The following is a 21,517-nucleotide window of genomic DNA, read 5'->3' as shown; positions in this document are numbered from 1 at the left end:
ATTTAAATGATAAGTAGGTATCTTCTGAGTGAATAAAAGAAAACTATACAACCAAATTAAATCAAAATGGAATATTAAAAAACTCTCTAGTCAATTAAATAAATACGTTAATAAAAGAAATAAAAAGGCAAAAGAAAAAAAAGATGAAAAGACACGGGTGGCGACTCCGTCCCCAGTTCTAGAGCAGGTAGGCATGAAGAAGAGGCTGAGGAAGAGCTGGCAGAGAAGATAGGGAAGGCCGTTCAGAGCCTCAGGGACAGGAGATGCCGAAGTATGGTAACATTTATTTGTTTGTTTTATTTTACTTTATTTCATTTCATCTTAATTCCAATATAGTCAACATACAGTGTTATATTAGTTTCAGGTGCATAATGCAGTGAGTGACTCAACGATTCCATACATCAGCCAGTGCTCATAACGACAAGGGCACTCCTTAATCCCTCTACCATATTATTTAATGAGGGAAATTGTAGAGATACTAGCGACATTTCCCTTAGGGTTAGGAGCAAAGCAAAGATGTCAGCTACACCTGCTACTGCTCGACATTTAGTAGAGGTATTAGCTAATTCGATCTGTATGATAACATTTTTCCTTTAGCCTCTGATTGATTATCCACCTCGCGACCACACACCACTACTCAGTTTCTTCTGACCAGAAGCTTCTCTTCACTTTCACTACAACTATTAGTGCATCTCCCAAAGCGCTGGACTGGGACTTTTGCTTTTAACCAATCCTTTTCTGCATTAAAACTTGAAAACACCATGTGGGAAAATCCCTTTCTCCATTCTTTCTTCTCGGATTTACCTGTGAACTTATTCATGTATCATAGCCCTTCACAGTTTGAATCACAGACTTCCACTTACCTAAGGTCCCCCCACCCCACCAGACTCTCAAATCCTGGGGTGCAGGAATTCTCCCTTTTCCATGAATATTTACATAAATGTGGAGCAGAACCAGATAGGATGGGAAGGACTCCACCTCCTCTTTCTCATGGGATCCTCAGCAAGCCCATTTGTTTTCTCCATGGTTCCTCCTTTTCTGCCTGCTACACAGTAACATCACCCATTGTGTTATTAAGCTTTCTCATCTTTAGTAATCACATAAGTGCTATAGTACCTAAGTGAGGTTTTAATTATTAAAAGCAAAGATGTTGCTATTTCCATGGACTTAAAAGCCATGTGTCTATTACTCTTGCTCATTTTTCTATAGGGTTGCTTACATAGATTTCTCACTGATTCATTTTCTAAGACAACAGTTAATCTGTAAGACTATCCATTAAAAATAACATTCAACCTATTAAAAGGCTAGTTTTGGAGTCAGGTGGATCTGTGTTTAATTCCCAGCTCTGGGTATTTGTCATCACCTCTAAAAGGGAGATGAAAATACTTCCTCTCTCGTAGGGATGCACACAGAGATGCCATGAGTATGAAATGAGAAAAGCAGCAGTGTCCCTGGTAGGTAATTACAGGTACCATTTGATGTTTACTATCATCATCATTATTAGAAATAAAAACAGCAACACAGTAATGGAAGATTATATTGGTACAGGATTTTTAAATGTTCTGAGTATTTTAACATCCTTTAAAATCTTTATAAACATCCTGTCCAGTAGGTAGGACTTTGCTGAGATAATGCATTATGTGTTCTCTCTAGACCAGAAGAGTAAATTGAGTTGTAGGTAAGAGTAAATCGAGTTGTAAGGTAAGGTCAGACAGGAGAGAACACCAAGTGTAAGTAGGCTAGGTCTAGGAGCTAATTCAAATCACACCTTGTAAGTGAGGGAAAAACTCAATGCACAAGGCTAAGCCTGAATGGACAGGAGATTTGCATAGTGTAGCCTGGATTTTCTTGAGCTCCAATATTATACGCAATGTAGAAACTCCAAGTCCCCTCTCCCTACCCCAAAGATTCTGGAAATTCCTAGGAGGCATATATTCTCACGGTCACTTCTGGCTCCAAGCTCCTTCCTCCAGTGAATTGGTACATGGTACAGTCTGTGGATCATCTTGGCATCTACCATGTGCTTTCCAATAAGGATATTGCTTTGACCCTGAAAGAAATTTACTCTTGATACAATTTCTAAAATAAAACAAAACACTCAACACTCTTGCAAGATATAGTAGGTATTAGTGAAAATTCATGAGGGATAAAAGAATGAGTTATAGTGTCAAAATGCCAAAAAAAAAAAAAATCTTCAAATTGTATATGGACACCCTTGTCCATTTTGGGGTCACTGCACAATCAGGCACTGTTTTCACTGGCTACTATATTCCTCTGGTCCCCGAGATCCCGGTCCCCCTCCATCTTGCCACCTCTTTTCTCATCTGTCCCTCTGATACCTCCTCTTTCCTAATTCCCTTCCTGGATTAGTTCTGGGAACTTCAAATTCTATTTTGCAGAACAATTCAGCTCCCCTCAATCTTTGCCCCCAAACTTGGGCTTACATCTGCATTTCCCAGTCCAATGCATGCTCAGAACAACAACAAAATGTTCATGTAACTAATGTTATCAGAAGACTGCACGTTGGCCTCATTCTCTCAGTTGTGGTTATACAACACATTTTTCCCCTCTTTTGCATCATCATTTACAATTTCATACAGTAGCAACATACTTGGGTCCATGTCCATTCCGAGCGCTCAAATGTTCACTGGAAAAGTGAACACATTTTTTGGAGAATGAGGATGAAGGCTCCAGGTAACAACACTCTTCAGTCTGACAACGAGATTTGAGATCACCAGCCTATGTCTACTCACTACCGAAGCCCACCCAGCTAATTTCATCAAAGAATGCAGAGCAAGAAGAGGCCAACACCAGCAGAATGATAAAATACAAACTAACTACGCACTGTTGTTTTATTTTTTAATCAATCTTTTTGATTGGAATATATGTTCATCGTCAAAAAACAAACATTACAAAAATATATAACTACTGTTAGTAGTATGGCACACACACACACACACACACACACACTTTTCTAAACAAAACTGGAATCAAACTGTAATAACCACGGCATTATTTTTAATTAAGATGTAGAAATACATCTTAACTTACACATCTTAACTTTAAGGTTAAATGTTCTTAATAATGTTTGTGCTTTGGGAGGAAGACTTAAAACGATAAAGAACATTCTACTAAAATTATTCCTTTAAGTCACATTACTTGGACTGTTAGATTACATCAAGACAGATGCCAACTCTATCACCTTCACTGAGTTATGCACACTTCCTTAATGAACCGTGTTAGCCCAAAAACCAATCCAAACCATTAAGGCATGGGACTACTAAAGAATAAGATCAATCTTTAAATATAGTTTCTGTGGGGGCACCTGGGTGGCTCAGTGGGTTAAGCGTCAGACTTCAGCTTAGGTCATGATTTCACGGTTCATAGGTTGGAGGCCCGCATCAGGGTCTGTGCTGACAGCTCAGAGCCTGGAGCCTGCTTTGGATTCTGTGTCTCCCTCTCTCTCTGCCCCTCCCCTGCTCGCCCTCTCTTTCTCCCAAAAATAAAGAAACATTTAAAAATAAAATAAAATTAAAAAAAAAGAATACCCTTATGCCCTAGGGTGATGTTAGTGTTTACTGAGGTACTCTGTACATCAGCTCTTAGTCACCTGTCCTCTAGTTTTCTGTCTTTAAGGAAATTGAAACTTATTGCTGTGGTTAAAGATTAACCTAATATGGATGATCAAAACTATAGTAGATATAGTAGATGCAATAAAATAATATATAAATTTGAAAACAAATGGCCATGTTTTGTCTATGTATCAAAGGTAGAAAATTCAATAAGATATATGGTTACCTAACATGATAAGATTAATTACATTTTATTTTTTTATTTAAAAAATATTTTTTTAACTTATTATTTAATTTACATCCAAGTTAGTTGGCATATGGTGCAACAATGATTTCAGGAGATTAATTACATTTTAAAGCTAAAGACAAAAGTTTTAAATCTATTACCTATTAGTGTATTTGCATATGTGTAACCATATACATATGAAGACATATGTAGAATAAGATAGATCTTTAAAGCTTTTGTGCCTTTGTCATTCTCTTCAATCACTCAGCAAAAGTTCCTCACTTCTAAGAAAGCTTTCTGTTGTATGTATACATCACTCTAAAGCAAGATGTTTCCTTGCATTTAAGTATCTATGAGTTATGCCTATTAATAACTAATTTTCTCTAACAATGTTCATTTCTTAAGCACAAGGCTTAAATTCAGAATAACAGAATTTTTAAGAAGCCTTTATATGTAAATGTTCTTGGGAATATCCCAGGTGGCTACAATTTTCTTACTTCATGAAAGGAGAAATATGAAAAACAATTAGGTATGCTTGGTATTCCTCATATTTTTTTTTTTTAATGTTTATTTATTTTGAGAGAGAAAGAGAAAGAGTACCCATGAGCAGTGAGGACAGGCAGAATCCCAAGCAGACTCCACGCTGTCAGCGCAGAGCCCAACACGGGGCTCAAACTCACAAACCATGAGATCATGACCTGAGCCAAAATCAAGAGACAGACACTTAACCGACTGAGCCACCCAGGGGCCCCTCCTATCTTGATCAGCTAAAACACTGCATGTCCTGAACTTAAAATGTTCCAGAGCTCTACCCAAGGGATACACATGTTCATCAGATGTTCCTTTCTTTCTTTAATAACCTCTCATAATAATATCTAACTTTGGGTCTTCCTAACTATGAAACACAGGATTGTGTTTTAGTGATGCTTACTCCAAAATAGGAATCATATCAGTTCATTACTTTCCATAATATTATTTCGTTGTCTGCTTCCTTTATAAATTTTTAACATTTTTTTAATGTTTATTTATTTTTGAGACAGAGAGCGTGAGCGGGGGAGAGGCAGACAGAGAGGGAGACACAGAATCCGAAGCAGGCTCCAGGCTCTGAGCTGTCAGCACAGAGCCTCATGCGGGGCTCAAATTCACGAACCATGAGATCATGACCAGAGAGAAAGTCAGATGCTTAACCAACTGAGCCACCCAGGTGCCCCTGCTTCCTTTATAATTATTAAATTCTGCTCCAGTCAACTTCTAGCTGTCTTACTTTCCCTTCCTGAAAAAGAGTAATTTTAGTATTGTTCAATAGCTGTCAAACTCTAAGTACACCCAGTCCTGATTTGACTGATGTTATTCCGGACAACCCTGATATATTGCCCTTTGATGATGACTCATAACTTAGAAAGAATCAAGGTATATACCTTGTGCTAAACATGCTGTAACTTCTAAAATATTGTTTTGGGGGCGCCTGGGTGGCGTAGTCGGTTAAGCGTCCGACTTCAGCCGGGTCACGATCTCGCGGTCCGTGAGTTCGAGCCCCGCGTCGGGCTCTGGGCTAATGGCTCAGAGCCTGGAGCCTGTTTCCGATTCTGTGTCTCCCTCTCTCTCTGCCCCTCCCCCGTTCATGCTCTGTCTCTCTCTGTCCCAAAAATAAATAAACGTTGAAAAAAAAAATTAAAAAAAAAAATATTGTTTTGGAGTATTTTGCAAGCAACATCTCATTCTTGCTGAAAAATTAAGGATTAATGTTCATACTGTCTATGGATCAGCATTTAGAGCTGGAAATTTCAGCACTGACTGTGCAATCAAGAGTTTTCTAACCTCCTCAGACAATTCAAACAAAAATTGAAATTATTTTTTTATTGACGACACCTGAAGAAAGTTTCCTTTATTATGAATGAAGTCCATACTGAAATTAATACTATAAAGCTTACTACCATACAAAGATCCCTTCTATCCATTACCAGAGTATTATAAAGACAGTTGTTCAATCTGATTTCTGTATAAGGACTAAAGTGCAACACTGCCCTCACTATGTGTGTGTGTGTGTGTGTGGCGGGGGGGGGGGGGGGGGGGGGCAATGGGAAAGACATTTGCTTTGTCAAGGCTATTTGTATCATTTGGTAATTCCCAAACTACCTCCAGGCTGATAATATTTATGCTGAAGAGAATAATAATAGTAACAACCCAAATTACAGGAAAAAATTGTTTCAAACTGTACAAAAATATTAGTCATTTTTACCTAGGAGGCTCAACAAGTGACAAAATTTTACCCATTTTAACTATAATCTAGAAAATATATGAAGAAATGGCCACCTTAAAAACCATTTGAACATTTATAAATGGATTAAGTCAGCTGACCAAATCATAATCCTTTGGGTACTTTTAAATAATGGTTTCTAACTTTTCTGATTAGACTGAAACTTCCCTCAGTTTTAAGTTTTATGTCTAGGTTAATGACACTGCAATTTATATTTTAAAATCTCTATAAACTCTCCTATGAAACTGTTATAGAAAGACCCCATGAGGTTGGGCTTGACTCACCCTCTAAAAGATTCCATCTATGGTATGTTGTAATTGTTACTTTTTTAAAAAAAGTCATCTCATATACGCAGTCCGTATACCCAACATAAAAGCTATTTTTCTGAAAGGCAGATCATCAGACATTTTGTGCCCCACCCCACCCCCACTGGCATGATATACAGCTAGAAAACCAGACTTATTAGAAGAGATACCCATAAAAGTCGGCCTTGGAACCACACTGGAAGTGACCATTTCAGGTACTTTGAACCTCACACAGAGGTCTTAAGCTCAAGGCCCACAGCCATGGATACATGTTTCCCACTGTAGTGTAAAAGTGCTTAGGATCTCATCACCAGGATATCCAGACCCACTGACTGACCCTGACATCCACCTATAAAGACTTTAGAGGAACAGAGGACTTTCCTAAGTAGACATCTACTTTTCAAGATTATATGGATCAAGAACATCAGGTGTAGGGCCACTTTCTCCAAAGTGACTTGTACTCAGACTTCCACCTCATTTTGTTTATATTCTGTGTCTGAAAAATTTTGCCAGAGTCTGAATTCTTTGTGACTAGGTTTCTGTTTTATCTGTGCTGATTCTTGTTCAGGCTGTCTCCTGTATATACTGTGACCTTTAGCTGGAAGTTCACATTCATTAGAACTTACTGGGAATTTTTGAGGCTTGTGTTGGGAGAAACCTTCCTCCAGTGAAAATTTGTTTACTTCCTACCAGGCATCTGGGGAACTAGCAACCCAAGTAAATGTTGTATTAGCAGCATATAGTCTTTTCAAAGGTACAAATCATATAAACTCAGGCCACAAACTGGCCTAAGGACTGGCCGTGGGCCACACACTCTCAGAAATATGTTTTCCTCCAATCAGAACAAGGCAAGTCAGACAAGTTTCTATGCTGCTTTTTGAGGTAAAAATTATATTCCTAATTCACCCTTACTTTGAGGGTAAAACTCTTCATGGTTCCTGGTTTTAGGGAATCACCAATCAAACTCCAATTTGAGCCCAGAGCTTTGCCCCTGGCCTCTTGGTTGCCTTCTTAAACCTAGAGCTCTAGGCCACCTGAGATTACTAAATGATCCCGGGGCAGAGGATGCCCTCAGCCCACCTCTTTAAATGCATGCAGACTTTGTTCTGGCTTGAGAGTATTTCCTTTGGCAAGCTGAATCACGTTTTAAAAGGTGTTCTTATTGTTAACATTCTTAGGTGCATCTTAGGTGCATTAGCAAAATAATTTCTATGATTTAGCCTGTCATATTGCCAAAAATAGAGGTCTATAAATTCTGGGGTGTCTGGCCGGCTAAGTTGGAGAAGTATTCGACTCTTCATCTCGGGGTCGTGAATTCGAGCCCTACACTGAGCGTACGGATTACCAAAAAAAAAAAAAAAATTAAAAAAAAAAAAAAAGAGGTCTATAAAGTCTTCCTAGATATACCAAAACTTTGGGACCGACCTATCCCTCCACTATCATATCTAATTCTCCTCCAGAAATTAATGACCACTTCCCATCCACCTATTTTCAACAAAGAAATTGAGCATACCCTCCCTCTTCTCTTGATCTTCCACACCCCAGTAGAACTTAGTGGTTCTAACTTCTAAATATCTTTTAAATGTGTTCTCTTCTTCATTCCGGCTACTGACTTTCATCATTTCTTTTCTGCGTCACTGCAACAACATAACATTTCCATGCTTACCTCCCTCAAATGCATACTTCACACAGCCGCCAGCAAAACCTATTTAAAATAAATATCTGACTGGGGCGCCTAGGTGGCTCAGTCGGTTAAGCATCCAACTTCAGCTCAGGTCATGATCTCATGGTTCATGAGTTTGAGACCCGCATCAGGCTCTCTGTTGTCTGCACAGAGCCCACTTCAGATCCTCTGCCTCCTTCCCTGTCTCGCTCTCTCTCTTAGGCCCTCCCCAGCTTGTGTGCACTTCTGCTTGGTCTACCCTCTAGAGGCCCTCACAATTCACCCCAGCTTCCGTGGCTACTTGTCAGCTCTTTATCTTTCAGAAACCAGGTCAAGAATCTTCCAGGAAACTTGCAAGCAAATTCTTAGTGTGCCCTTTGTTATATCACTGCTCGATGTGCTTAACTGTTATTGCACTTACCACAGTGTACTGCCATCACTTATCTGTTGTCCGGATTAGACTATGAACTCCTTTTAAAGTCAGAGGACTCACCTCTTTATCCATGGTACACATTACATGAGGTACTTAATACCTGTCAGATAAATGTATTTCATTTCTACAATACCTTTACAACTGACTCCTATGTCCCGCTGCCGCCATCAGAGTTCAGGCCCTTTCTTCCTCTATCCTCATACACGTCCTTCTGCATCTAGTTTGTCAGCCTTCCTCACGTCACCCCAGTTCCCTCTGAAACACAGTTGTGACCAGGTCCTACTTACCCTCAGAAACCTACTGCAACAGGCCCTGCCTCATTTTCACCTGCTGCGCCAGCAGCTCATACCAACCCAAGGATCTGCCACAGCGACAGCTCAGCTGGGACCTTAGGGCAGGCAGTACCCAACCAGCCTAACCCTCTGACTTCTCACTCACCATCTAACGAAGCTTATTAGCATTAGACACCTCTCCAGACCCAAACTGTGGTGTGATGGTGTTGGTGATATTCTCCAATTCCGGCCCTCCCCATTTCAACTATATGGAAAACTCTATTTTACAGCACTGGTGTTCCGGGGGCAAGGGGAGGGGGAAGAGAGGAATGACACAAAGGGGGAAATATTGTCTACAGAGAACCTAAGGCCAACAATAAAACCGAATAAAGGTCAGTCTGTTTTTTATGATCATCATGAACCAGCAATTTTTTTTTTTTAATGTTTATTTATTTTTGAGAAAGAGAAAGCTCGCGTAAGAATGGGGCAGGGCAGAGAGAGACAGGGACAGAGGATCCAAAGCGGGCTCTGTGCTGACAGCAGAGAACCCGATGCAGGGCTCAAATGCACAAACTGTGAGATCACGACCTGAGCCAAAGTCTGATGCTTAGCCGACTGAGCCACCCAGGTGCCCCAAGAACACCAATTCTAAACAATGTAAGCTTTATTACTATTTCATTAGTAATATTATTACTAATATTTTATTTCTCCCTGCCAAGGCAGATAGGTCCTCCACCAACAGTCCCTGGTGAACCACTGGTATTCAGGCATCGTGCCCTTGCAAACATTTAAGCGATCCCCAAAAGAGAATTAATCGCCTCTTCCTAAACCCTTAATATACATCTGAGTCTCTGACAAGGCTGTAAGCACATTAAGGGGAGCTTACCTATAACCCCTAGTGCAGACATTCGTGAACACACTTACCCTTCTAGCCAGCCGCGCTTCCAAAGCTTGCCTCAGCTGCGCAGTAAGGTCCTCAGGGAAATGCGCCCAGTGCCAGCTCTACTATGTTGCTACGAGAAACAAACCATCATGCCTTACACTCACCCTTCAGACCAAACTAACTGCATACAGAATATAATTTAAACACCGAAGGTTGGCATTTACAGAACATCATGATGTGGAACATCATTCTAAATCCTACTACAGTTGACCCTTAAGTGACAAGGGGGTTAGGGACACTGACACCTTACACAGTCAGAAATCTGTGTGACTCCCCAAAAACTGAACTACTAACAGCCTACCAGTGACCAAAATTCTTACTGATAACCTAGACAGTTAATTAGCATGTATTTTTTTATGTTATAAGATTTATATGCTGTATTTACAATAAAGCTAGAAAAAAATATAAAAACCCCAAAGAAGAAATACATTTACAGTACTATACTGTATACATTGAAAAAATCCACATATTAACTGGACCCGTGCAACTGCTGTTCAAAGGTCAAATGTATTTAACACTCTTCTTATACCAAACCACTCATACTCAATGTATTTCTGTCTCTTACATATGACTCTTTTTTGTATCACAGTACTTTGTAATTTAGGACACTGCTAAGCCCTAGAAGGAAACTTAAATAGTCCTATTTTAGTGCTATATATGCAAAAGACACCAAGTACTACTGAATAAAACTATGGACAGTTAATACATAAAAGACTACAATACATTTTTATTATATAGCATTTTATTTTTAAAAAAACTTTATTTCATAGAATACATTTTCACATTAGAGATTCCTACAGTGGGAAAATAACAATTTATTACTTACAGTTTTGTATTTGTAGAGCATTAGGACAAGTAAAATAAACACATTTGAGGATTAAGTCTCAGTTCAGAATCTGTAATATTTTGATACATCTATAAGGGTACCTCTTCCCTACATGGAATTTTTCTACACTCAGAAGCTCTCCAGGCTCCTCCTCCCAAGCTTTAGAAATGAGTAATGTCAAAGAGCAGGATTTCCTAACTTTAAAATTTCCCTAGGACATGTAACCATTAATAACTGGTATAACAGAGAGGGAAGTTTTCAAAAATTAAACACTGACTAATTTTCTGCAAAGTCTTTACTTGTGAATGAACAGTCTTTCCCTTTCACCATCATTCCCAGGACAAACATAGACGTTTGATCAGATATTGAGAGTAATAAAGCTGAATTCCCTTTAAGAATTTGAAAAGCTAACAGGCAAAAGCTCATATGCAATGTTTAGTTATGCTGAGTCTTGTGAGAAGCTGGGAGACAACCCCATAAACTCACCAGAACAAGGAACTCAGTCCCCAAATTACTTGGATACAATTTCTCTCAAACCTTTTCCTCAAAGACTGAATTCTAAAAATAACCAGGCAATTAGGAGAAGAGGTTTGTCTCACCAATGGACTTATCTGTTATTTCCTCCTTATTGTGAGTTCAATGGCATGACAGAGCAGAGGCAAAGAGGTGTACAATCAATTCTCGTGGTATTAAGTCAAAAAGGTCAGAGCTTCCACAGCATGGCAACAGCTTTGCAGATGCCCACATCATGATAGTTGAAATAACACAGCCCAGCAAAGGTTAAAGCTGACAGGGCCAAAACTCCTGCCTTGGCGGTTTTCTGCAAAGCATCTCCATGAACGTAGTCAGTAACCACTTGTCCAAGGCCCCTAAAGAAAAAAATAACAGTACAAAAGAAAGCCAAACAGCTAACTTGACTGCAAAACAATAATTATCAGGTTCAAAGTACAACTCAAGGTCATAGAATCATAAACCAAAATGAAGGAATCAAGAGTTTCCCGGTAATATAATAAAGACATCTCTATTCTTCAGATTCAATTTTCCAGAGTTACTTCTATCAAAGACAGTAGTTAACTGCCACTCTATATACAAAATCTTGGCTGTTGTTTGTTTGTTTAATTAAAACAAATGCTCCAGGGGCACCGGCCTAGGTCAGTCGGAGAAGCGTGTGACTCTTTGATCACAGGGTAGTAAGTTCAAGTCCCACACTGGGTGTAGAGATTAATAATAAATAAATAAATAAACAAACTTTAAAACAAATGCTCTATAGAACTTTTCATTAATTAAAAAAAATTTATGAAGCAGATATTATGTGCCAGAACCTGTTATAGATGTTGAAAGAACAGCAAATAAGACAGCATCCTTGCCTTTATGGAACAGATTCTAGTGAAGGAGAAAATAAATATGTATGTGCTATGAGAAAATATTTTAGAAAGGATGACCTGAATGAGAAGAATGTTCTAAACAGAAGTGACAATGACCTTGGCATCTTTGAGGAATAGTAAAAAGATTAGTGTGACTGGAGGACCAGATCATAACAGAAAGGCAGATCACATAGGGCCCTGAAGGTCATAATAAAAGTTTATTATTTCAGGGGTGACTGGCTGGCTCAGCCCATGGAGCACATGACTCTTGATCTTGGGGTTGTGAGTTTGACCCTCACATAGGGTACAGAGATTACTTAAAAGTAAAAATCTTAAAAAAAAAAAGTCTGAATTTCATATGAAATGTAATTGGACACCACAGACGTGTTTTTAAGTAGGGAGTAACCTAAGTAAAGGAGTGACCTAATTTTACTTTTTTTTAATTTATTTTTTTAACGTTTATTTATTTTGAGACAGAGAGAGACAGAGCATGAATGGGGGAGGGTCAGAGAGAGAGAGGGAGACACAGAATCTGAAACAGGCTCCAGGCTCTGCGTTGTCAACACAAAACCTGACGCGGGGCTCAAACTCAGAGACCGCGAGATCATGACCTGAGCCAAAGTCGGACGCTCAACCGACTGAGCCACCCAGACGCCCCTAATTTTACTTTTTTAATAACAGCTTTAGTGAGATATAATTCACATACCATAAAATTAACACTTTTTAAAGTGAGCAAGCACTATGCCCAATGTGGAGCTTGAACTCACGACCCTGACATCAGGTACCAGGCTCTACCCACTGCCCCAGCCAGGCACGCCCCATAAAATTAACCCTTTTTCAAGTGTACACTTCACTGGTTTGTAGTGTATTCACAAAGTTGTGCAACATCATCACTATTTAATTCTCATCACCCCAAAAAGAAACCCTGCATCCATGAGCTCATTATTCAACAACTAACTTGTTTTCTATTTCTACAGACTTGCCTATTCTATACATTTTATATAAATGAAACATGTGGCCTTTTGTGTCAAGTGTCTTTCACTTCACATTTTCAAGGTTCATCAACATTGTGGCACGTACTTGGATTGTTTTTGCTTTTTGGTTATTGTAAATTACACTGTATGAATATTACTATTCAAGTTTTGCGTGAGGATATGTTTTCAATTTTGAGGGGTGTACACATAAAAGTGGAATCGATGAGTTATATGGTGACTCTAACTTTTTGTTAGAACTGCCAAACTGTTTTCCAAAGCGGCTCCAACTTCTTAAATTCCCAGCAGACATAGGAGGACTCCCAACTTCTCCACATCCTTGAAACACTTGTCATCGCCCATCTTTTTGATTAGAGCCATCCTATTAAGTATGAAGTGGCAGCTCATTGTGGTTGTGATGTGCATTTCTCTAATAAAAAATAGTGTTGAGCATTTTTTCATGTTGCTTATGAGCCATTTGTGTATCTCCTATAAAGAAATGTAATTTTTCTTTTAAAAAAGACCACCTTGGCTGCAGTATGGTGAATGGAGAGTGCAGGCAGCAGAAGGGGGGCAAGAACAGAAACAGAAAACCAGTTAGGAGGCAAATAAAGTAGCCTCAGCAAGATTGTTGGCTCAACCTAGGCTGGTGACGGGGGAGATGGTGTGAAGTGACAATTTAGACAGGTTATGTTTTGAAGAGGGAACAAACAGAAAGAGCTGATGGACTGGATGTGGGATAAGACAAAAAGAAGTATCTGCAATAACTCCTAGGATTTTTGGCTTGAGCAACTATGATTTAATTGAGTTAGGGAAGAACAGGAAAGGAGGCAGCTTTAAGGGAAAATCAAGAGAGATTTGGGGCGGACAAGAGTGGCTTTTGGCAATGTTAAATTTGAGGGGACTATTACACATTCAAATGGACTCCACTGGTTAGACAAGTGGAATCACAGGACTGCAGATCAAGAAGAGGTCAGATCTGAGCTCGCCTCAGGAAATTAGAGAAATTAAGAAAGGAAAACTGAGCCCAGGATTCAGGGCTTTCTCGTTCACATGTCAGACAAGGGGAGAAGCTGGCATCAGAGACTGAGAAGGTGCAGCTAGTGAGGTGGAGGAAAATGGTGGGCACAGGGTCTACAAAGCCAAAAAAAATTATTTAAGGAGGGGATGGCCAATTAAGTTGAACGGTGCTGAGAGTTCAAGTAAGAGGAAGACCGAGAACAGACAGATAGATTTGGAAAAATGAAGGTTTTGGGGGATATTGGTTAAGAATTACTTCAGTTATGTAGTTAGGATAAAAGCCCAATTAATGTGGATTAAAAGAGAATGGATGCTGAGGAATTAATGCACAATTATAGACATTCTTTTAAGTCATCCTGTGTGTATGTGTGTGTGTGTGTGTGTGAGAGAGAGAGAGAGAGAGAAAGAGAGAGAGAGAGAAGGAAGAATTAGTAAGGTAACTGGAGAATAGAATAAAAAATATATATAAATATATTACGTTAGAATTCTTAACCTGACTTTTCGTTGATTTAGATGATCTCCTGCCAAAAACCACATATTAGAGAAATATTCCTGTACTTGTGATCTAATATTTCATATGCAATGGAATCCTGTATTTTGAAAGGTCTGTAGATTAAAGGGTAATTCCCCTGACCAACCCTAGAAAATTAGGTAAGCAAAATCCCTTGTAACACTAATCTACAAAATCATTCTGATAGATCACTTAACCTTCCCCGGGGTTTAGTGTCCACATCTGTAAAATAACAGGGTTGGTTAAGATATTCCCAAGTCCTTTCAGTTCTAACAACCCAAAAATGCTTCCCCTGCCCACAATATCATGTTGTCCTTATAAAACAACATAAAATGAACTCAAAGATCCCAACTGTTATTTACAAACTTTGCAGAGGGTTCATTAACTTAGAAAGTCTAACAAACTACACTGGATAAAATAAATAGAAGCTGGGAATTCACTCATTCAGTAAGTATTTACTTAGTGCGTGTCAGGGACTGCTCTAGGCATTAAATATATATAACAACAAACAAAAACAGCCGAAAGTCTGTTTTCTTTTTTTAAAAAGGGCAACACTTAACTACAGTGTCTAAGGATGCACAACTGAGTGATAAAACCACACTAAAATGTAAGGGAGTGATTACTATAAAAACCAGGATAATGGTTCCTGGTTGGGAGGATGCTGAACAGTTATGACTGAGGTAGAACACAAGGAAGAAGCTTCTGGAGTAGGTGGCAACGTTCAATTTCTTGACCTGGGCACCATTACCCTTGCAATAATTCATTAAGCCATGGATGTGATTCTTGTAATTTTCTGTATCAGTGCTTTCATTCTAATGAGGGGAAACAAGGAATATACAAAACGATAAATAGATGATACAGTATAGTATAAGGTAATAAGCACTACTGAGAAAAATAAAACAGGGGAGAGGGATAAGACATACTGGGAAGGACACTATAATTGTGAATAAGTGGTTAGAGAAGGCTTCATTGAGAAGGTGACAGTTCAGATGTGAAGGAAATGAGGAATAAGCCATGTAACTAGAGAAAGAGAGTGTCAGGCAGAAGCAAAGTAGAGTCTTGAGGCCTGGAGTGTCCCTGGAGTGTCCAAGAATTATCATGAAAGCCGGTGTGAATGACAGAGAGAGTAGCTGGAAATTCGGGAAGAAAGAGAGCCAGACTACCTTGGGTCAGTAGACCATCATGAGAATTCTGACTTTTAGCCTGAGGAAGGTTAAAAGACAGCAAAGTGTTTTGAGAAGGAGAATGTCTTCATCTGACTTAATATTTTAAAAGGATCACTGAGACTGCTGTGTAGGGAATAGACAGAAGGAGGACCAGTTAGGTGACTACTACTGAAACCAAAGATGATGACCAGGTTTGCAGCATGCACAATTAGAAGAGTGCAAATGCCATTAATTCAGATCGGCAAGAGTGCTAGAGGAAGAGATCTGGGGAGTCGACGAACTCAGTTTTATAACATGCTATACTCAAAATGCCTATTACACATGGAAGAAAAGACATCAAATAGGCAGGCAGATACACAAATCTGGGCATACAAATACCTTATAGGTTTTAAAGTTGTCTACAGGTCTGAGTATCTCAATCAAATTCTCCCTCATCTGCAGTAACGGGACAAGCTCACAGCAAATAAATTTAGCAACGTAACACTGAAGGGTCTGCTGTACTTGCCAGTGACTATGGAGCGTGAGGGCTGCAGCCAAGGAGTAGTCCATCGCAGAGCTGGGATTCAAATAAGCAGCTGGAATTAGGCCCAGGAGCAAAACACTGACCACCCTCTCACCAGTCCAGTGGAGAGATGAAGCCTTGGAACCAGCTATAAAAAGGAGGGACCAGATTTGTAAGAGTTGAAAGGGGAAAACACACATATCTCACATTCAGTATTTGCCACAAAATAACCCAGCTGACAGAATGGCAAATAGTACGCATATGAGACTTAACTGAGCAGAAAGAGAATAAGATAAAGAAGATAATGGGGCGCCTGGGTGGCGCAGTCGGTTAAGCGTCCGACTTCAGTCAGGTCACGATCTCGCGGTCCGTGAGTTCGAGCCCCGCGTCAGGCTCTGGGCTGATGGCTCAGAGCCTGGAGCCTGTTTCCGATTCTGTGTCTCCCTCTCTCTCTGCCCCTCCCCCGTTCATGCTCTGTCTCTCTCTGTCCCAAAAATAAATAAACGTTGAAAAAAAAAATTTTTTTTTTTAAATTAAAAAAAAAGAAGATAAATGAGAAAGATGCTATCTCCCTTCTTTGACGCTCTTTAGCTCGAGGTGTCACAGTGCCTACTTAAATGCATTAGAAGACTGATCCAATTTGCTGACAGGCCAGAAGATGGATGAACTACCTTTGCAGAACCACCAACCTTGGGCTTTAGTGTAATGGACAGATACTTTACGAATGTAAGTTAATACCAGCAGAGGAATTCCTTTAAAACATTACTCTTTTATTTACACATTCTAATTTTTAGAATTTGAAGGTAATACTAAAAATCCTCCCCCCAAAAAAACCAAACCAGCCAATTCAAAAAGTTCTGATGTGAACTTTTACGATTATGGTCCTTCTTCTGTCCCATTACTTATAAATAGTCCAAAACAGGTATGAACATGAACATGAAAACTTCTTTTAAATAAGTGAAAAACAAAATGGGCTTTAAACATTTCTTCGGGAGCCTCTATCTTTTTTGGTTACAGATCTCTTTGGGAATCTAATAAAAGGACAGATATTCCCCAGAAAAATGCACATGGACGCATACATTAAAAACCATGTTTAAAACTTCAAGGACTTGCTTTTAGTCCCATGCACTTTAAATTAAAACCACTCTGCTAAATTTAACTGAACTAAACAAAGGAATGCAGAAACAAAGAATTTTCCAAGACAAAATAACTCTAAAAAGCAGAAAAACTATACTTGCCTAATTTCTCATAATTCAGATGCAACTGTACATAAGTTATTGACTTAAGAATCAAGAGGAATCTTTATCTCTATAAAATACAGATCTTTCCAGACTCTAAAACTGGAAATAATAGTTAACTTACTATTCACTTACAGGTTTTCCATAATATTCACCCCAAAAATGCCATGTGATTTTAGTATCAACCTAAATAAAAATAATTCAGTTAACAGCTATAAATATGTATGACTTTTTAAATTGTCTACTATTCTAAATTACTTATATATGGTTCCTCTCTATCAGCTAAATAAGAGTGACTATATTTTATAGACTCTTCCTCCAAAACTATTTCCTTTAAAAAAAATTGAAATTTTCATAGACTTAGACCAGAAGGGTTCTCTTTCAGTGTAAATGGCATCCTTCAACCATTGTGGCATTGTCTGCCCCAAGGTGCAGGCTAAACAGGTCTTCATCTGACAGAGTTGGACATAAGAATTCCACTCCACAGATAGCAAGTCCTGCCAAAGGCATGAAAATTACCCAAGACAAAGATGAAAAGAACCCAAAAAGCAGTAGCAATGAAAGAAAAAAAAAAAACGTACCATGGTGGTTGGGTGACAGGTGAATGTGCTGTGTTCTACACTGTCCTGGGGTAGGTTGGTCCTGGAGAAATGCTGAGACATAAGCAGGTCTGACTACTGGAATTCGGAGAAACAGAGCTGAGGAAAGAGATATAAGGGAGGTCATAAACATTTCTCCTTTAACAGGAATAACAGACTTTCTAAATGACCATAAGCAAGCTATTTACTCCAAACAGGGGATAACAACTCATTTGTAAAATGAGGACAGTATATATTTCCCTGGATTACTATGAAGTCAGACTAAGTAGCCATTGAAAGACTGAAAAATCAATGAACCACTTTTGTAAAAGGGCTTCACTCTTACCAATTTTATAAAGTAAATTATAGGGCACCTGTGTGGCTCAGTTGGTTGAGGGTCTGACTCTTGATTTTGACACAGGTCATGATCTCACGATTCATGGGTTCAAGCCCCATATGGGGCTCTGTTCTAGCAGTGTGGAGCTTGCTTGCTCGCACTCTCTCTCTCTCTCCCCCCTCACCTGCTCGCATGCGCACTCTCTCTCAAAATAAACTTTAAATAAATAAATAAATAAATAAATAAATAAATAAATAAATAGTAAATTATAGTTCCTTTCTCTTTCCATTTATTCATCTGTTCATCCAACAAACATTTACTGCAGGTAAAAGCATGCTCTTCATTGGAGCAAGAGACAAGACAGTCTTTGTCCTCAAGGAATTCAGTCTAATTTAGGAAGTACATCTATTACCATCTTCCTTTTCAAGATCAGTTTCTCTACTTGTACTTTTTTAATTTTTTAAAATGTTTTATTTGAGAGAGGCAGAGAGGAGGGGGGACAGAGAATCCCAAGCAGGGTCTGTGCCCTCAGCAAAGAGCTCAACGTGGGGCTGAACTCACTAACGAGATCATGACCTGAGCCTAAGTTGGACGCTTAACCGACTGAGCCACTCAGGCACCCCTCCACTTGTACTCTTGAACCTATCCCGTTCTGTCCCCTTTTTGATCCTGTCTCTTGGTTAAAAACTAGACCTAGTTCATGCAATGCCACCACTTACTAGCTGTGAGGTGATGAGTAATTAAGTTAAACAGCCTCTCTAAGTCTAAATGTCCTTATCTGTAAAATGAAAATAGTAGCACTTACTTCATAATACTCCACTGAAAATTAATATATGAAAGGTGCTTAGCATAATTCCCAGAATGTCATAATTACTCAATAAGAGGTAATTTCTCTCCTGTGTCTTTCACCTCTCCTTCCTTCCTATTGGCCATTTCCAATTATGCTTCTTTATTTTTTTTTTAAATATAATTTACTGTCAAGTTAGATAATATACAGAGCATACAGCGCGCTCTTGGTTTCGAGGGTAGATTCTCATGATTCATTGCTTACATCCAACACCCAGTGCTCATCCCAACAAGTGCCCTCCTCAATGCCCATCCCACATTTTCCCCTCCCCCTCCTGCCTCCCCCATCAACCCTCGGTTTGTTCTCTGTACTGTATCTCAGTTTGTAACTATTTTTTTCCTTCCCTTCCCCCATGGTCCTCTGTTAAGTTTCTCAAGTTCCATATATGAGTGAAAACATATATGTCTTTCTCTGACTGACTGATTTCACTTAGCATAATACCCTCCAGTTCCATCCACACTGTTGCAAATGGCAAAATTTCATTCTTTTTCATTGCCAAGTAGTATTTCATTGTATATATATGCCACTGCTTCTTTATCCATTCATCAGTTGATGGACATTTGGGCTCTTCCCATAATTTGGCTCTTCCAATTATGCTTCTTTAAAGTGTTGGCTAAATCACCTCCACTTATTCACTTCCCTATCATTCTTCAACTCTGAAACTTATTGTCATCCCTACTAAAACTGCTTTAAGTTGCCAATGGTCTCCATGTGATCACATCCAACAAACACCCTTTAGTCTCCACCCTATTGGACCTTTCCTCTCTTCTGTTCTGATGAACTCTCTTCTAGTCCTCCCTTTGATTGTCTGACATCTTATATCAAACTCCTCCTACATTCACTCTTAATGTTTTCCCAACTTTCTATCATCTGCCCATTGCTCTCCTCATGTCTTAAGACCACCCTTGGCCGTTTTTGTCCACTCAGCTTATTCTACCCATAAGCTGATGACACCCAATTCTGTATCTGCAACCCTGCGATCTCTCCAGAGTTTCAGAAGTGTGAGTGCCTCCTGGGTCTCTCCCCTGAGATATCCTACATGATCCTCAAACTCACCATGCCAAAAATTACAATCATCCTTCGACTCACTTTCTCAACCAAACTCGTCTTCCATTTGCTTGTTCGCCACTTTATTTAATAACATCCCAGCCACTCTTTAACCTAAACCAAAAATCTGCAAGTCATGTAAAATTTCCCTCCCTAAATTGTCAATCACCCAATGATACTGATGTATCTCCTTAACATTTCTTGAGATAATCTGCTCTTTGTTTGTACTACTCCAACAGTGTCCTATCTCATCTCCCTGACGTGTGTCCTAGCCGGTCCCATCTCCTATGATGGCCATCTACCACAGTGTTACTCAAGCGATCGATTTAAACTGCAACTCTATGTCAAATCTTTCAATGGTCCCCTTCAGAGCAGGTAAATGCACACTCCTTATCAAGACAAGTTCTTCCATGATTTGATTCCAGCTCACCTTTCCAGATTCATCTCTCATTCCTCACCTTCAGTTTCATGCACTAATATCTAGTTTATTTACTCTCCTACTTCACATTCCTACACCCTTCATCATTACTTTAGCTCATTCCAGTAGCTCCAACTGTAATGTCCTTCGTCCTGTGGCCTTCCTTATCCTCAAGACTCAAATAGGACACACTTCCCTCAGGAACCAAGAGAGGGTAACCTTTCCAAAACATACAGCTAAATATGTTCTTCCTCTCGACTACCATAATAATTTATGTACAGTACAACAGTTTGTGCTTTATGTTAAGTTATGCTTACGTGTGTTTTCCGTATAAAAATGAAAACTCTTCGAGGGCAGGAACTATGTTTTATTCACATCTGTATCCCAATCCTACTACAGTGTCTGGTTGAATACAAATGCCCAGTTGAATGATTATCAAGTTGATTTCCCGACCCCTATGCCAACTCCGGGTAAATGGGCAAGACCAGGCATTGGCACTTAGAGCCTAACACACTTTTCCAATGCAGGGTGGGTGCATTCTACGGACATTGTATGGGGAGAAAAAACAGAACTCTTATGAATAGCTTCAGCAGGACCGTAACTTCCAGGAGCTCTCTTTCAGATTATCCATCCCCACGTCAGCCCTGAGCGGGAGTGATAACGCGCTCGGGAGAACGTCTGGGCGCGTAGGCAACAGGGATTACCGCCATGGTTTCGACAGAAGCCAGATGGGCAAACGGAATGGAGGGATTCCCTGCTCAAGAGGCCTCGTCGCCTGGAGGCAAATCCTCACCGCACTCCCTTCCCTGGCTGGAGACTGTACTAAGAACCTCCGGCTGCCAGGACCCCTCACCTCGGCCTCCTTGCGCACCACACAGGACACCCAGCCGCCAGAGATTCGCCATCTTTCTCCCGAAGGTTCAAGGTCACCCAGCAACCCGGAAGCAGTCACTCGATTACTCCCACCCCTCGACAACGAAAGAAAACAAGAAACAGGAAAATGCCTGGTGAACCGGAAGTC

At 39.6% G+C, this 21,517-nt stretch overlaps 2 protein-coding genes across 5 annotated transcripts in view; both read right to left on the bottom strand.

Moving 5' to 3' along the window:
- LOC125176281 (testis-expressed protein 12) overlaps positions 1 to 9,744 on the bottom strand; it is a 107,701-nt gene extending 97,957 nt beyond the window's left edge. The window contains exon 1 of one of the 2 annotated variants that reach the window (XM_047877492.1): positions 9,653 to 9,744. The gene's annotated coding sequence lies outside the window, so the exon portion shown is untranslated. The remainder of the gene's footprint in view (positions 1 to 9,652) is intronic. The other variant, XM_047877488.1, reaches the window with a different exon arrangement.
- A 651-nt stretch (positions 9,745 to 10,395) lies between these two features.
- Positions 10,396 to 21,497, bottom strand: SDHD (succinate dehydrogenase complex subunit D). Of its 3 annotated transcripts, none has more exons than XM_047877513.1 (4): positions 21,350 to 21,497; positions 17,851 to 17,967; positions 16,035 to 16,179; positions 10,396 to 11,366 (listed from the first exon to the last, which is right to left on the bottom strand). In XM_047877513.1, exons 1-4 carry the CDS (start codon positions 21,399 to 21,401, stop codon positions 11,201 to 11,203), a joined length of 480 nt encoding a protein of 159 aa, XP_047733469.1. In that variant the 5' UTR covers positions 21,402 to 21,497; the 3' UTR covers positions 10,396 to 11,200. The 3 variants fall into 3 exon arrangements, with proteins under 3 accessions (XP_047733469.1, XP_047733471.1, XP_047733470.1); XM_047877514.1 differs by having other exon boundaries at positions 11,126 to 11,366; positions 15,908 to 16,179; XM_047877515.1 differs by lacking the exon at positions 16,035 to 16,179.
- Between the last annotated feature and the right edge of the window lie 20 nt (positions 21,498 to 21,517).

Source organism: Prionailurus viverrinus, chromosome D1 (assembly GCF_022837055.1).
Source record: "Prionailurus viverrinus isolate Anna chromosome D1, UM_Priviv_1.0, whole genome shotgun sequence".
In the NCBI taxonomy this organism is placed as follows: domain Eukaryota; kingdom Metazoa; phylum Chordata; class Mammalia; order Carnivora; family Felidae; genus Prionailurus; species Prionailurus viverrinus.
The sequence above is the reverse complement of the archived record's forward strand: the minus strand, read 5'-3'. Positions and strand labels throughout refer to the sequence as shown.

Excerpts from the sequence above, each read along its gene's own strand:
- SDHD (XM_047877513.1), bottom strand. The coding sequence starts at position 21,401 with ATGGCGAATCTCTGGCGGCTGGGTGTCCTGTGTGGTGCGCAAGGAGGC. Across the intron at positions 16,180-17,850 it reads CCTGTCACCCAACCACCATG|CTGGTTCCAAGGCTTCATCT; the intron begins GTACGTTTTTTT and ends TCCTTTTTATAG. Across the intron at positions 11,367-16,034 it reads CTCACGCTCCATAGTCACTG|GGGCCTTGGACAAGTGGTTA; the intron begins GCAAGTACAGCA and ends TTTTTTCTTTAG.